Source organism: Recurvomyces mirabilis (assembly GCF_035927965.1).
Source record: "Recurvomyces mirabilis strain CCFEE 5264 chromosome Unknown scaffold_4, whole genome shotgun sequence".
Lineage (NCBI taxonomy): Eukaryota > Fungi > Ascomycota > Dothideomycetes > Mycosphaerellales > Teratosphaeriaceae > Recurvomyces > Recurvomyces mirabilis.
The window spans coordinates 835,680-850,775 of NW_027041938.1; the positions used below are offsets into that span (position 1 = coordinate 835,680).

A 15,096-nucleotide genomic window follows, 5' to 3' on the forward strand; every position below is an offset into this window, starting at 1 on the left:
GCTTCGCGTACATGTACAACATAGCGATGCCACTTCAGCACCATCAACTCTACCGTTCTTCAGCTACATTTCTCTCCTCAGACAGAAGATCTGCTCATGCCATGGAGTCTGCCAGGTTCTTTCAATCTGGCGCCTTTATTGCCCAGTCACAAGTCGACCACGTCACTGATCCAGTAATACAACCACCCAAGTACGAGAGCTTGTGGCCAGGCAGCGGCGATGAGCCGTCTGATGTCGCGACTGACTACGGAATCCCTACGTACGCACCGCAAAACGACATCAGTTCCATCTTGCATGACTACCAACAGGCAATCGATTACCGCCGTTTCAGTCATGAGGTGGATGATGTCGCCAGTCAATATCTCACCTTGCCCTGGAGAGACATACGTAGCAGGCACATTCGGGTCCTTGGGCAATCTCTCGGGACAGTGGTCTTCAAAAGATCTTCAGGACACTCCGTACGACATGATCTCGAAGGTAAGCAGATTCAAGAGATGCGGTAAGATTACGAGGTTGACCTTTGGCAGCGCCTGTGGCCAAAAGCAGCGCGTGTCCCATCGCGTTTGCGAACCATGTGCGTGAGCTCCTGGATATTGGACCAGATCCTTGCACGAAGGACAGAGAGCGCATTGCACGCTACACCGTCCAGCTCGCCTCGACCACGCTATTCCCTTCACAAGCAGCCTTGGATATCCGCCTCGATTGCGATCGTTGGAAGCGAGATATCGAGAGATTTCGGGGTCGTTGGCTGGATCAGCCTAGAGAAGAGATGTTAAAGTCTGGCAGAAGTCTTGAGAAGTTTCTGGCGATCTGGCTAGAAAGTCTGGCGACTGAAAAACACTGGATCGCTGTTCGCGGAGCAGTAGGGAACGTTCTTCAGTGGAGAAAGGCCGGTCACACGGTCACAATAAGCGACGCCGCCTTTCCAAACATCGTCGGAACTCTGGTCAATAGTTACATGCAGTCCTCGTTCTCTCACCTATCGATCTATCGTACCGACGCTCAAACCAGTCGACATGCCGGTCAGCTCTTCATAGAGTACCTCGATACCCTCCGGTCATTCATGTTACTTTGGATGGACACTCTTGCTGAGGAAGACGCTCTGGCTAGAAGCCGCAAGATATTTTTTCGACTTGATCCCTGCGCGAGAGCAATATATCTATACGCCATGCTTTACATAGCTTTTGAAGAGGAATGGGGCGTAAAGACGCATCTTGAACTTTTCGACAACTGCCTGTCTACGTTCACTCGAGTCGAAGGGGCTTTGAACGCCATTGCTTTGATTACGCTCAAGCACGCTGAATTGGCCTGTTTGAGACATCTCTACATAGCAATCTGTCAGCTTGGGCGAATTAAGGATTCTTCCAAGTGGATGGCTGCCTGGGACGATGTTCTGGCACTTGTGCGGCATGAAGAGCGGGATGTGTTCTCCCGTGACAGTACCTGGTAGTGAGTTCATGAAACGCAGCGCATATATGAGTTACTCAATTGACAGATATGTCGCAGAAGCATTGCAAACAGACCAGCTGTCGAGCCAATCACGAGCAGAGGCAATGCAGGCAGGTCCGCGGACTTGATGCGCGCGCAGAGCAGGTTCACGATCTTGGAGTAGGTCTTCAACAAAATCAAGTCGTTGATGATGTGCCCCCTCTCGCCCGTGAACTGGATATACTTCTCCACGCAGGCGCTCACCAAAGACGCAAACGCGACGCCCCACAGCTGCATCTTGTTGTCGTAGCCTCTGTTCGCTAAAGTAGACCTGCATTTGCTTCCGCCTAAGCCCAAGAGCACGCTCGATCGCACGAACTTGTCCATGTAACTGCTCACGGTCCTCTCCGAACTCGGCTGCTCGACCTCACTTCCAGTCCCGCTTATGTTCGGTAGCGAGTCCGTGTCGTCGTCTCCTCACCTCTGTTGATCGTTGACTCAGTCGTCTGTTCCGAGCTTGGATCTTGTGTCACTACCTCTTGCGCTGGTTTGTGATAAACGGAGCTTGTGTCTCTTGATACTGGCGATAAACCTAATGGTCGCTCCCTCACGTCCAGAAGTTTTTTGGCGAGGTCGACAAGGAAGTCAACGTTTCGCTGCTCCTCGAGCCATCCTTGTTGACCATGGTAAGCGAACATATCAACTATGAGCGTCCTTAGAGGTGAACCTTCCGGCGTTCCGTCGTACACAGTGTCAGCGTCAGTGGGAAACCACTTCGTTCCGTCTTTTTCCCTGTGGACACAAGCGAAGATACTGTCAATAGTGACATTCTGGAAAACTACGTCTTGAATCTTCTCGCCAAAGATGTAGCACTTAATCAATGTGTGGAGTTCCCGCGAAGATTTCGGGTCTTCGTTGTGCTGCTGTACCAGAATCTTGGCCTGGTAAAGCCATTGTACGTAGACCTGAAAGACGTCGACCTCATCGTCGGGCATAGGTATCGTCCTCATGCGGTCATGATCCCATTCTTTCTTGACTGCAGACCGGAAGAAGGCAGAACTAGTGCAGAGGAGGTTTTCGTGAAGTACCCATTTCTGCTTCGATCCGCCTACCTCTATTGTCCAGACTTCACCATCAAGTCTAAGACATTAGAAACGAGTTCTCGACCACGAGCGAAGTACACTTACGGTTTCCCTTGGTTCACGTATCCCAGGATATCCGCCATGCTGGAGCAGCGTAGTTGAAGATAGATGCTGTAAGTTACTGGTGGCAAGATTGTGACTTACCGCTTGCTGACATCACCCCGCATAATCATCTCAGATGTGGCGCAGAGAATCACGTGATGAGCGTAGTGAGTCATCTTACCCTCTTTGTCTCGCCACAGGGTGCGTCTCGGCATGTAAGGTTGGACGTTACACGAACGCTTGAACAGTCGTTCAGCTGCTTCTACACGCCACTTATCGGTGTAGACTGTCCGGCATATCAGATATCCCAAATACGAGCAACGAAGTCCAGAAGTATGAAATCTAGATCCCGGCTCCCGAATTCTCGGATTGCGACCCATGGGTATGAACGGCCACGCTCCGTCCCGACGGGTGCTTCCACAGAGCATTTCAAAGGACCCCACCGGTCCAATAGTATCTCACGCAGTTCGTGCGACCTGCATCGATGTAGGTCGACACAATGGCTTGTACATAGCTACTTGTGACAAGCTGCTGATTAGGTCTGAATAGTGACATAGATCGGATGTGCGTACACATTCCAAAGAAGTTCATCCAGCAATCAAATGCTGTTAGCTCCCAACCGAAACTCCTGCATTGAGGGATGTGAGTGGTATAGACGGAGTATCGAACGAGTTACCACAGAACATAGCAACGGCTTGAGCCTGTGGTAGACTACAACTTCTGGACACCTGCGTCGTAGCTGCAAGCACTGCTGTCGATACTGTAGCAGGTGGATGCAGACGAGCCAGATGGATTTGTTGAGAGTGACGTGCCACCAAAGAGCGATGCGAAAATACCACCAGGCCCGCGGACAGCTGAGGACGAAATGCTGACTTGTTCGAGTGTAATAGCGATAGAGCTTGACGATGCATAGGGAGCCAAGGTAGCAAGTGGGTCCCCGAAGACCGAAGGACTGATACCGGCATTAGGCAAAGTAGCAACGCTGCTCGTTCTCATAGTTGGACAACAAGTAAGTGTCGTCGTGACCGGCACGCCACTTGTCTTATTGGGGCAGATGACGATACCATGCATCGACGGTAGAGTACTGCTGGATGGATTCGCAATGTTTCTTTGGAAAGGTGGATTGATAGACTCATGTTTTGGCGCCGCTATCACTTTCTGGGCGATGAGGATCACACTCATGTATAGCATGCTGTACATCTTAACTGATGCGTAATGGAGCACGCAAAATGAAAGCATTTGGCCTCGATTACATTCTCTGCTTTCTTGAAAATTAGACTCGTCCGCCATGCTCTTAGAGGCCGCTTTCTTCTGCTTAGATCTGCTTCCGTGTATCCGTATGGAAATCGGAATATACCTACCTTTCCATTTCCAGGAAGCTGGGATGCCAGCCTTAGACTAAATACTGTGACGACCCAGCATCTGGGAACTTTCTGACAAACGCAAATGAACGTAGAGACCTTGGTAGTAATCACGGGATCCTCTGTTCTCCTCGACCTATGGCCGTACGTGATGTTCAAAGTCTAATGAACATCTATATACTCTCATTCTTGTCAGTCCGAGATCTCTGCCAGTCACATATCTTTGGGGCCCGCTCTGAACACTTCGGCGACGTGATTGCCAGACCTCATTCATCCTCGAACTCCTCCTGGTCCCAGTCAGTCTTCCAACAAGCAGCACTCTTCATATCATTCGTCATGTTCTTGCGCAGCTGCCTAGCGAACATGCCGTCCATGGCCAGAAGCATATTCATTCGGAAAAGGGCGAGTCTACCATCGTCAACAAGGCGTAAGAGAGACTTGACGGCTCCGGGCAACTCTTTGTATAACAACTCGCATCCTCACTCCATCGGCATTGATCTAGCCTGTCAATCACCAGAAGCATGCGCGTCCCATGTGGAAAGACCTCATAACATCGTATCAACAAGTCGGCCATGGCCTGGAAAGGAGCTTACGGATTTTCCTCTTTTATTTACCCGAGGACATGATATCGGTGATATTCTCAAGTTTAGGGCGCATCCGAGGCCGATATTGATCTGCAAGCTGATAGAGCATGCTCCGTATTATATCGGAGAAGCTACTTTTCAGGCGCTTTGTCACAGTGTAGGTAGTTTGGCAGAAGTACACTATCTTCACAATCGGCAGCGGTGCTTGGGGAGAGGGGTTCCGCGCAGACAGATCTTGACAATGCTCCGCTGCAACGACAGAAGCGTCCGAGAGCCAGCCGAGAGTATCTCGCGTACCGCTTGCAGTCAGACCAGCTAGTAGACACAGCGCAGACTCGTCCAGCGACCACCATCGATGGAAAGCCATCTCCTTCTCTAAGGCTGCCTAGGACAAGGGAGGAAGTGGTCTGCCTCTTCGGCACTCCCCGCCAAGTCATCGATCTAACGTTGCCTTACACTGGCCGCGATTAAGGTGTGCAATGTGCCCGTCTTGCATTCTTCCCAGGCCAAGAAGCTTGCGCGGCTCACTCATGTGGCTCTGATCATCATGCGAAGCACCCAGCTGTACGCGGTCGTTGGTCTTCTCTCCTGTCTTCTTGCCACTCAGGCTGGTCGACTGGACGTCAATGAGCTGTAATCTGACACGAGCCAGGTCCTTTAGAACCCCAGAAAGATCCGAGAGTGCAAAGTCTCTAGTGTCTTCGCAGATGCCGCGCGATGGCAAGCAGTGCTACTCATGGACGAGGCAGACGTCTTCGTGGAGGAGCGAATCAAAGGCGAGCTGAAGCGGAACGCATTCGTGGTAATGCTGCTGCGCATCACGCTTCAGTCGGAGTTCCCACTGGGGCCGAGTCGCAAGCCGATCTATGCCTCCATCTGCCAAGAGGGTGATGCGCTCTTTCTACTGAAACATGCGAAACCTTAGATTAAGCCTCAGCCTAGACACAACAGGAAGTATTAGCCCTCAGGAACAGATCTTAGTTCGTTGAGAATTATGCCCAGGCGACTGAATGCCGACATCGTGAGGAAGGGTACGTGTGTGATGTAAGACAAACGATGCTCCAAGCTTTCAGATGGCACACAAGTCCTGCAAAGGACACGTTCCATTCCAGTCTTGGTCCATAAGCGTGACTTGAGATCCTCACAGTCTTGTGGTACAAGTAAGTCCTTTTCATTGCCAAGACCCTCCATGAAAGCCAAGACTGTCGCTGCAATGGCAACAGCGATCGGTGTAGAGAATGATGTGCCACTTCTGTGGATAATTCTTTGCTTGTCGTCCGTTCTGCAGGTCGGTGTAGAAACGCCTAACGTCCAGACTCGGTGCCCTTCTCCCGAGCTGAAACCAGCAGGCCGCCCATAGCTGTTTGCGGCACTGACGCAGACTACGTCTGATAATTTCGCAGGCCACGCGACACCATCGTTAGCACCCTCATTTCCTGCTGCTGCAAATATTAGGACACCATTGTCTCGGGCGTACCGAATAGCCAACCAAATGGGTCGGAGTTCCGGTGTTTTATAGATTGCAAAGCCAAAAGACAAGTTGATAATGTCGACTTTCTCGCCTCGGTGGTCGGAAAAGTGCTCAATAGCCTGGTATGAAGGGGTTAGACAGGACTGGAAGCATAAGAGCAAGATGGTACTTGGTGGCGGGAGCGGGTTACATACCTTCGCGATTGCCAAGATGTCAACGTTCCGTAGGAAGCGAGACTGTGCGATTTTGGCCACTCTTATATGCACATCCTCTGGTGCAAGTCTGAGGAGAAGATACGCGATATCTGTGCCGTGGCCATCGGTGTCTTTGCAGCTTCCTGCATCCGGCCAGCAACGTATTCTGCGAGCATGACAAGAAAGCCAAGAGTTCTCCAGGTCGATTCCTGTATCAAGTATTGCGATCTTGAGCTGGTGGCTGCTCGCAGTCATTCTGGGCATCTTTGCCTTCACCTCATCAAAGCGTTGAAACCACAGCCCTGACTCGCGGATTCTGTTCATCACATCGGTGAGTTCGGTACATCCATTTAGCAAGACCAATAATGTGACTTACTGCTCTACACTTACAACTTCATCAGTATCGAAAAACCGCTCGTACGATAGGCCGAGACTCGATACCGTCGACCTTCCGCTCTCTCGCGGCTCAACTGCTGGTCGACCGCCGGAAGCCTTCCAAGGACTATGAGCCTGGACACAATTGTCTTGTGAGCTTCGAAGATATATGGCAAAGTCTGCGATTTCACATACCCGAAGATGAGCAGGCTTGGGACTCGGCGTAGGTCTCGTCACTCGACTGTTTATCCGTGGTCGTACTTCGACTGACAGTTGCGGTGTCTTCGAATTATCCGATGATGACTCTACGCGTGGAAGACAGAGGCTGGATATGAACACATCCGGCTCGATCGCACCGCATATCGCGGTGAAGTCGCTTAGCAGCATGCCAATAACTCGCTGGCAGAAGGCAGAGTCAAGCCGCCCTTCGACTTCTGCATCACCACATACCCATTCCATCTCAGAGATGTCCAGACATGATTGAACGGCCTGCTTGAAACGCTCGTGAACGTCCCAATTTGTATCCTGAAGGGACGAACGCAGGAATGCGCGATATGTAATGCGGTTCTCCGCGGCTCTTGTGAGTTCATACTTGCTCAATGGACTCTGACGATAGATTTCCATCATGAGGGCGGCATGTGAGAGCAGCAATGATGGCATGACCACTGAATTAGTGGATAGCGTATCACGAGCTGGCTGCACCGGTGTTACCAGCATCGGCCGTAGACGTAGAACTTTGTTATCTTGAAAAAAGTGGATGCCGGAATTTGTCCATCCTGCAGGAAACCATGGCTCGCCACAGAAGTCAAGCATCGAGTAGGATAACACGATACACAAGCAGAGCTTGCCGGCGATGCCAAGTTCTGTCTCCTGAAGAGCGAAGAGACCATTTGCCAAGCTGACAAGCTCCATGTCGGGCGGTGATGAATTGTCCTTAGCGCTGCTCATTAGCTGAAGGAGTTTCCGGCCATCAAGGTCTAATTTCAGTGTCTGAGTGGCGGAGTTCTCGATGGTCGAACAGAGATCTCTGATCTTGCGACGTGTTGGGATCGACGTGCTTGCTGGCAGGTCGAAGCGGGTCCTGACTTGAGACCTGTCACCCGTGAGCCCAGGCCACGGCATCTAGTTTGTCATTATCAAACCTCTTAGTATCGACATTCATGCTTGTCGCATGCCATCCGATCTCATTTGCTTTGGTGCTCAGAAGACCATGGATGGTGACAGTACTGTCCTCTTCAGCCACATGTCTATGTGTGCACATGAAGAGCGCAGCCCTATGCGGCAAAGCACATTTGCACGTCCAATGATTTGAGACGACTGCCAGCATATTGAGCAGGAAAGGAGCCAAGCGGCGCCGGACCTGAGGGAAGACGGTAGATTCTGCTTCGATCGATTGCTGCTCATCGCCGGCAAGGACATCTGCAAGCTGGCGCAAATGCTCCATCAGATTAGTACGGGACGACTGTGCTGGCTGCTCGTCGAGGGCACGCAAAAGATGAGACAGTCCGGCAGTATCATTAGCGAGAACACCGTTGATGATCTGTCTCAGCGTCTCTAGGCGAGGAAAAGAGGCGTTGATGCACTCCTGACAGTAAGTCAGCGAAAGGGACCGTATGTGTCTGTTGTAACTGTTCTCACCTCTGCAATTGAGACAGTCCCACCGCGAAAGATAGATTCAAGTGCCCCCAACAGGCCGATAAGTAGCTCGTTGTTTTTGGGACATAGTCTGCTCCATTGGCCTTCCAGGATTAGCTGGTACTGCTGAGTGATGTCGCCCCAGAACATTCTGATCTTGGTTGGATGCCGCGCCACTTTGGCATGCTCATATCTTTTAGCTGCGGCAGACGCAAAGGTGTCCAAAATGGCTCGTAGCAAGACCACACGTCTCTCCAGTACCGCATCGCCTTGCAAAGACGCCATGAGTGTGCATGAATCGTGCAATATCGCCCCTGCTTGTTGCATATATCAAGCCATAGTTGATGGGGCTATTCGGTAAAGTCAAGAGCCCTCGAACCCTCGACAGCCTTACAGCACTGCTCGAGTCGGGGCCGGCATGGTGGTGACGCGCGTGGCTGAAGCCGAGCGTCGCAGCCTGACCATGGACGAGTCTTTGTCCTTGAGCGCAGGATCGATACGACCTGTCGTAGGTTGGAATCTGCTTAACAGGTGCATCTAGTATTGGGACAGGACTTCACCAGTGCCGCATAGTAAGGACAGGGATTCTGCTAAATAAATTAGTGGAGCCACTAGACACAACGTCCAGGATACGCTTTCGAGATCCGAACCGTACCATCGTGCGATGGCTTCCACGCGCAAGACCTACTTTCTTGCGCCTTCATGGGATATAGGTCCGGCAGAGATCGCTCTGGGCAGTGTGGTAGCCAATCCAAAGGTCCCGCATAGGCCTCTATCGGCAGGGACACTGCCCGACGACATAGATTCCGCAATAGTAAATACACCTCCTGCCGACAAATGCTCAGGCTTCGCGAAACTATCGGGAGCGTGGTCTCTGGGCCTCTTCGCGACCTTCGTTCATTTTGTGACGTTGGGCGGGAAATTGGCACACTCCCGAAAGAGTGCCTCCGAGATTCGCTACTCCTGCGACACGATGGGAACACGCAGGTTCGTCCCGTCATCAACGTACGTCACCAAGGCAGCACACGATAAGGGTGTGCAGGCGTTTCTCAGTATGGGAGGGCCGGGTTCCGAGGTGTTCGTGATTACTGGTATCAAGACGGGGTATAATATCACCATTACCACGAGCGAGGGAAAGGATGTGGCCTCAGCGGCCCAACTTGGTGTGGACATACCGATCATACAGACAACAGTAGGCCCAAAGGCTGAGCATCGAAGTGAATCCCAGCAAGAGCACAGGCAGCATATCGAAGGGCCAATCGTCTTTGCATACCAGCTTGAGCGACTTAGGCAGACCAGAAAAGGTGCAATCTCCAATAGTGAGCATACTAGCGGTGCAATGCTAGGACAAGGCGCGACTGGTGAGCACCACGATAATCAGGTCGAGATTGCGGACACAGAGTGGACTTCTGTGGCCCTCGAAGGCCTTCAATCTGCCCTTGTCAAGGGGATTGATGAACATGAGGACGAGCAAGACTGCAGCATTGTTGTTCCTGATATCGTAGAGTAGCTTTGCTATGCGGATCGAGCACGACGTCAGATGCTGCATGAAACGCAATCGCGAAGAATGCCATCCACATTCGCTTTCCTCTTCTGTATCTACTGATCGTGCATTACTGGATTAGTGAAGCACTGAGTCCATCCTGTCCATGCACTGTGGCATGCATATCTTAAGGCATCTCGTTTGGCGTTCAGCCTTCCTCCAAAGCAGCTATTGTAGTTTTGGCGAATCAGATGAAATTGGTCTGGTCTAGCGCAGTTGCTGCATATGGCCCCACTGAACGACTGAACAACCTCCAACTCTCCACAGCGATTGTGTCTTGACATGGGTCTTTCGATATACAAGGAGGATGGCAGCCAGCGATCTAGCTGGAATTGACACGATTCGAGCCAAATCTCCCAGCTTTGATGACAGCGAATTAGCTGCAGCAAGCAAGCAGGTCCGACAACTGCTGACTTGCTGCGAGGCTACCACTGACGAGGTCATCAGTCGAGAGGCAAAAGCACAGGTCGCACGATTTGACTTGTGGGCATCGAACATCGGGGTTTTCGCGAAACGCCACGCCTCTCTGGACTATCGACTGCGCGCCGCGCCGATCAGCAGAGCGGCTATAGAGAGCAGTCTTGACACTCTGTGTAACAACATATTTTTCGGTACATTTACACATGAATAGTACCCCAAGTACAGTGCAACTGACGGGATCTAGCACTGACAGGGGACTACGATGTTGCTGAGCAGGAGCAAGATCGGCTTGGTGATCTGGTCGAGGACATTCCCCAGTACTGCCAAGGTCTCATTCGTCGACATAGGCCTGCTCCTACGACTACTCTGGAAGGCCTGCATACCGTTGGGACCTCGATCACGTCGCTGCATCGCCTCTCACTCGCCATCCGCAAGTCAGGGAACCGGAACTCATTGTCCAGGGTTCCTGGTCTCCTTGACGTCGACCATGGCTACACGCTCTTCCACAACACCAATGCAGAACAGCAAGCTGTGCTAGCCTGCACGTACGCTATCACGTCGACATTCGAGGACTTTGTCAGATCGACGCTGTCACGGAGGTGGTTGCAATATGCGACAGATCCGAGCTCTGCCCAAGGGCAAGCACAGCATACTCCAGACTTAGGTCTCAACAAAGTGCAAGCGGAGTATAGATCGATCATGCTGGATCGCTGCGTGGCTATGATTGTGAGCCGACGAAGGCTTCTCGTGTACTTTGGCAATCACCAAAGTAAGCTTGAGAACTCTGTCGACCACAACCCGGGTATCAGACAGAAAGGTACATGGCCCAATCCTGTGACCACATCATCCCCGTTCAACGATATACAAGCCTTGGACAACGCACCAGAAAAACTTGCAGAGATACCCTTCAGCGAGACTGAAGCTTCCATAATCGAAGACTCAAAACTTGCGAAGCCTATGTCGGAAGTAGAGCCATCCGTTACCTCGTCAACAGGGAGTTCGACGCTCAGTGAAGCTTCCCAAGAGATCACGAAATGCTTCGACCTTCCCAGCCCGCCGCTGCTAAGTCCGGGCGAGCGTGAAGGGACTTGTCCGTATTGCCGTCTGGTCCTCCCAGCCAAGGAGTTCTCCAAAAGTCGACGCAATCGTAAGTGGAAACATCACCTGTGGCAAGATTTGCAGCCATACTGTTGTCTTCATTCCAGCTGCCCCCAATCGGGCAAGCGATATGGCAATCTCAGGGAATGGCAGGCTCATCTTGATCAGCCACATATCTTGCAGCTCGATCAAACACAAGAGTCAAATGAGTTAGAGCTATCAAACAATTTCCGCGCGGCTGTAGAGTCGAAAGCACAAACCGAAGAAAATGTGATAGCATCGCAGTCCAAGACCCTCAGCGAAGGCGAGACCATACTTACCTTGCCCGATTCCCTTCAATCTGGCTGGTGTTTTGTCTGTCTCGGCCGATATGATGGTAACGAAGCGCTACGGATGCATACCGCTCGCCACCTGGAGATAGCCTCGCTACTAGCATTACCTCTACGGCAGGATGTCGCGGATGTCGATGACATTCCAAGTAGCATTCCGTCCGTGGGAGATGCGATCGGTCTTGCGGATTCCGCGGGCGGCGATGAAATATCACCATTACCATCTCGAGAGCATGCGGGACGAAACGACTCTGTCGTACCCTTGACCTCATATCGATTGGAAGCTTTGGACAACCAAGAGGACGGCGGTAGAGGTGTCGCAGGCTGGCTTGTGGGAGCACAAGATGCTGTTAATCTGCCAGCCGAGATGCGTGAAGCCCTTGCAGATGATGGAACAGCACTTGCGCGTGATGTCTCTAAACAATATGACCATCCCACTCGACTCATCGACACTCGGACTCTAGCAATAAAGCATATTCAGTCCGGCAGTCAAGTGAGGTACGGCATACTTTCTCATGTGTGGGGCCCACAGGAGATCTCCTACGAAAACTTCTTCAACGAGCAAGCAAGAGACGGTCAAGGCTTTACAAAAGTTTGGAAATGCTGTAAGCTTGCATTAGAACATGGGTTAGACTACATGTGGATCGACAGCTGTTGTATCGACCGAGGGAGTACCGCCGAGTTGAGCGAGGCAATAAATTCCATGTTTGCATGGTATGCGTCTGCTGCCATATGCTTCGTCTACCTTGCAGATGTGGGAATGCCCACAAACTCGGTCCATAGTGGCAACGACGAACAGTTCTTCGGGAGCCGATGGTTTACCCGTGGATGGAGTCTGCAAGAGCTGCTTGCGCCGCGGAACGTACGATTCTTTGATTGCGATTGGAGACTGCTTGGCACTCTGTCGGAGCTCACTAACATGGTGAAGGACATCACTGGCTTGGAGACAGCGCTACTCAGGCACGAGAAGCCGATCAGTGCATATAGCGTCGCTCAGCGTATGTCCTGGGCTGCAGGCAGAATGACCACGCGGCGTGAAGACATGGCATACTGCTTGCTTGGTATCTTTGAAGTCCACATGCCTTTACTGTATGGTGAGGACGATGGGGCTTTCCTGAGACTGCAGCATGAGGTGTGTAAACGGCATCGGGATGATACCATCTTCGCCTGGAGCGACGAGCACATGCTTCTAGCCCCTGCACTTACTGGAGCTATGTTCGCTCCCGACGTTCGATGCTTCCTCGGGTGTCGCGATGTTGTTCAGACAGATTGGCCTGAGCCTTTGCAATGGGAATTAACACAGGGAGGACTTCATATCAGCGGCGCAATGACTATGCCTGGACCGTCAGACGAAAGCACGTTGTTAGTGCTGAGCTGCGCACCGCGGGAGAAGAAAACTTCTCGTTATGTCCTAACGTTACGGTACTCGAGGACGGACGGGCGTTATACTGTTCGCTCTCCACGTCAAGTACAGATCTTCAACGTGACGGAGATTAGGGCAAGGGCCACACGAGGCAGTATTAAGATCCACATCCAGATGAGCAACTCGGAGGCTTTTCACGACGAGAAAGACAAGATCGAGCGTGAGCGCATCGAGCGCAAGATCGCCGGAACGGAGGCTGCTGAAGCGGCGCGTGAGGTGTTGGCGAAAAACCGACAAGGAGTCACCTCAAGCTTTGATCCGGCAGTGTCATACAGCGGTGACGTGATGTCGGAGAGACGCGATGAATACACACCGCCCGAGGCCCCTGGACCCGCCGTTGCTGGCCGGCCAGATGACTACATTGCTAGCTCTTGGCTTCCACTAGAAGATGACCGTGGACCACCCACGAGAATTGCGAAGAAAAGTGATCGGAGGCGACGCAGAGGATAATCTATGAAGCACACGCTCAGCTACATTCTCACCGACAAAACGACATCCCAACCCCAAGTTCACATGGTCCCTCTCATATCAGCGACATACCTTCAGGAGAAGCACTAGCGTAGCGGTGAGTATGATTGTTCACAATATGCTAGCAACCAAGATAGCGGGACAGCACCGCTCACGATGCTAGACTGGGATTGTGGGAAGCTTGAACGGGGGACGAGGCGAAAGCACATGGTGCTCGCCAATCTTGCCGATTCGATCCTACAAAGTTGAAACGACCGATATTCTACTAGTTGAAGAGGTTATGGCGACCTCGGACTGCCTAATTTGATGTCGGCTCTACATCCTGAGAGGGGCCCAGCTGCATGTGTGGACTGGGAAGAACTCCGGTCATCCGTATATGACACAGTAGATACTTCTATCCTCGAGCTGGGCTGATGGTCGAGATGGCCATCTAGCTTCGCCCTCCGCTGGGTCGTGTTGCCGCACTCTCATACTGTTGGTGAAGATTTGCACCATCCTAGGGCTGGGGGCTGATCAGGCTCCCCTGTTCCCTTCCCACTATACATCTCGCTCCGACCGCACCCGTCCCAGACTCGAAACATCATGCTCCCAATCCATATCACAAACAGAAGCCAGACATTTCCCCCTCAACCCAACCTCCTCGGCTTCTTACTCCTCGGCCCCCCCAACTTCAACCGCGTCGCATCAACCACCCCCACCACCCTACCCCTCAAATACCTCCCCTCACTCCCCAACAAAGCCTTCGTGACCGCCTCCCTCCCCGCCCCAAAGCCCCTGAGCACAACCTCCAACTTCTCCACCTTGATCCCGCGTTCCTGCACCTGTTTAAGCAGAAAAGCACCCAGTTGGTACGCTGCATCATAACTTCCCCTCCCCGCCTTCCGGAAGCCGATATTACCTGCTGAGACGGACATGAGGACATCGACCATTTTCTTGGCGTCCGAGGCCGAGGCTGAGGTGGAGGAGGTGACGGACGAGGTTGTCTGGGAGGCCGGGGTCGGGGGTTGGACGAGGGTGAGATGGGTGTTGTGTTTTGTGGCGTAGACGTGGAGACGATGGGGTTTGTTGGATGGGTTTGTGGTGTTGAGGTTGCGGGAGGCGAAATCGGAGACGAGGGAGCTGGTGGGTTCGGGGTCGAGGAGGTTGAAGAGGTTTCCTGGGGCGAAGCTGCTGCGGTTGGTGTTGTTGCTGCTGCTGCTGTCGTATGGGGTAGGGGTGTTGTTTGCTCCTCTACCGCGACGGGGCTCGGAGGTGTTGGCCCGGTTGTTGGGGGATGCTAGGCTGGCTATGGCGGCGTCGGTGGCTGAAGGAGGGTCGGCGCGGAGGAGGGGAGTGGTTTGGATGTGGCGTCTGGTGGAGGGGAGGAGGCGTTGACGGCATGATTTGCAGATGAAGGAGGAAAAGGTGCGGGGGGTCGACATGGTGGTGGTGGTGGTGGTGATGGTACTCAATGATGATTATTGATATTTGTTCATGGTCTTGTGCTCTTCTCATGCGGATGGAATGGTGGGTGGCCCAAGCGCACCCCCGAGTGTGTGTGTTCCATCAACTTTCTATGCAGGCGGAATACTGTATGATGATGC

General features: G+C 52.4%; 6 protein-coding genes across 6 annotated transcripts; 3 read left to right on the forward strand and 3 right to left on the reverse strand.

Moving 5' to 3' along the window:
* Nucleotides 1-101: 101 nt before the first annotated feature.
* Nucleotides 102-1,450, forward strand: LTS14_002172 (uncharacterized protein; the record flags this gene model as incomplete). Its single annotated transcript, XM_064834879.1, has 2 exons — nt 102-477; nt 528-1,450. 2 exons carry the CDS (start codon nt 102-104, stop codon nt 1,448-1,450), a joined length of 1,299 nt encoding a protein of 432 aa, XP_064697750.1.
* Nucleotides 1,451-1,871: 421 nt separating this feature from the next.
* On the reverse strand, nt 1,872-2,653 carry LTS14_002173 (uncharacterized protein; the record flags this gene model as incomplete). Its single annotated transcript, XM_064834880.1, has 2 exons — nt 1,872-2,568; nt 2,616-2,653. 2 exons carry the CDS (start codon nt 2,651-2,653, stop codon nt 1,872-1,874), a joined length of 735 nt encoding a protein of 244 aa, XP_064697751.1.
* A 2,861-nt stretch (nt 2,654-5,514) lies between these two features.
* On the reverse strand, nt 5,515-8,517 carry LTS14_002174 (uncharacterized protein; the record flags this gene model as incomplete). Its single annotated transcript, XM_064834881.1, has 6 exons — nt 5,515-6,147; nt 6,223-6,538; nt 6,599-6,732; nt 6,793-7,690; nt 7,740-8,182; nt 8,236-8,517. 6 exons carry the CDS (start codon nt 8,515-8,517, stop codon nt 5,515-5,517), a joined length of 2,706 nt encoding a protein of 901 aa, XP_064697752.1.
* A 379-nt stretch (nt 8,518-8,896) lies between these two features.
* Nucleotides 8,897-9,742, forward strand: LTS14_002175 (uncharacterized protein; the record flags this gene model as incomplete). Its single annotated transcript, XM_064834882.1, has 1 exon — nt 8,897-9,742. One exon carries the CDS (start codon nt 8,897-8,899, stop codon nt 9,740-9,742), a length of 846 nt encoding a protein of 281 aa, XP_064697753.1.
* A 340-nt stretch (nt 9,743-10,082) lies between these two features.
* On the forward strand, nt 10,083-13,495 carry LTS14_002176 (uncharacterized protein; the record flags this gene model as incomplete). The annotated part of the gene is made up of 2 exons (XM_064834883.1): nt 10,083-10,386; nt 10,440-13,495. The coding sequence occupies 2 exons, from the start codon at nt 10,083-10,085 to the stop codon at nt 13,493-13,495; spliced, it is 3,360 nt and encodes a 1,119-aa protein (XP_064697754.1).
* A 644-nt stretch (nt 13,496-14,139) lies between these two features.
* Nucleotides 14,140-14,934, reverse strand: LTS14_002177 (uncharacterized protein; the record flags this gene model as incomplete). The annotated part of the gene is made up of 1 exon (XM_064834884.1): nt 14,140-14,934. The coding sequence occupies one exon, from the start codon at nt 14,932-14,934 to the stop codon at nt 14,140-14,142; it is 795 nt and encodes a 264-aa protein (XP_064697755.1).
* Between the last annotated feature and the right edge of the window lie 162 nt (nt 14,935-15,096).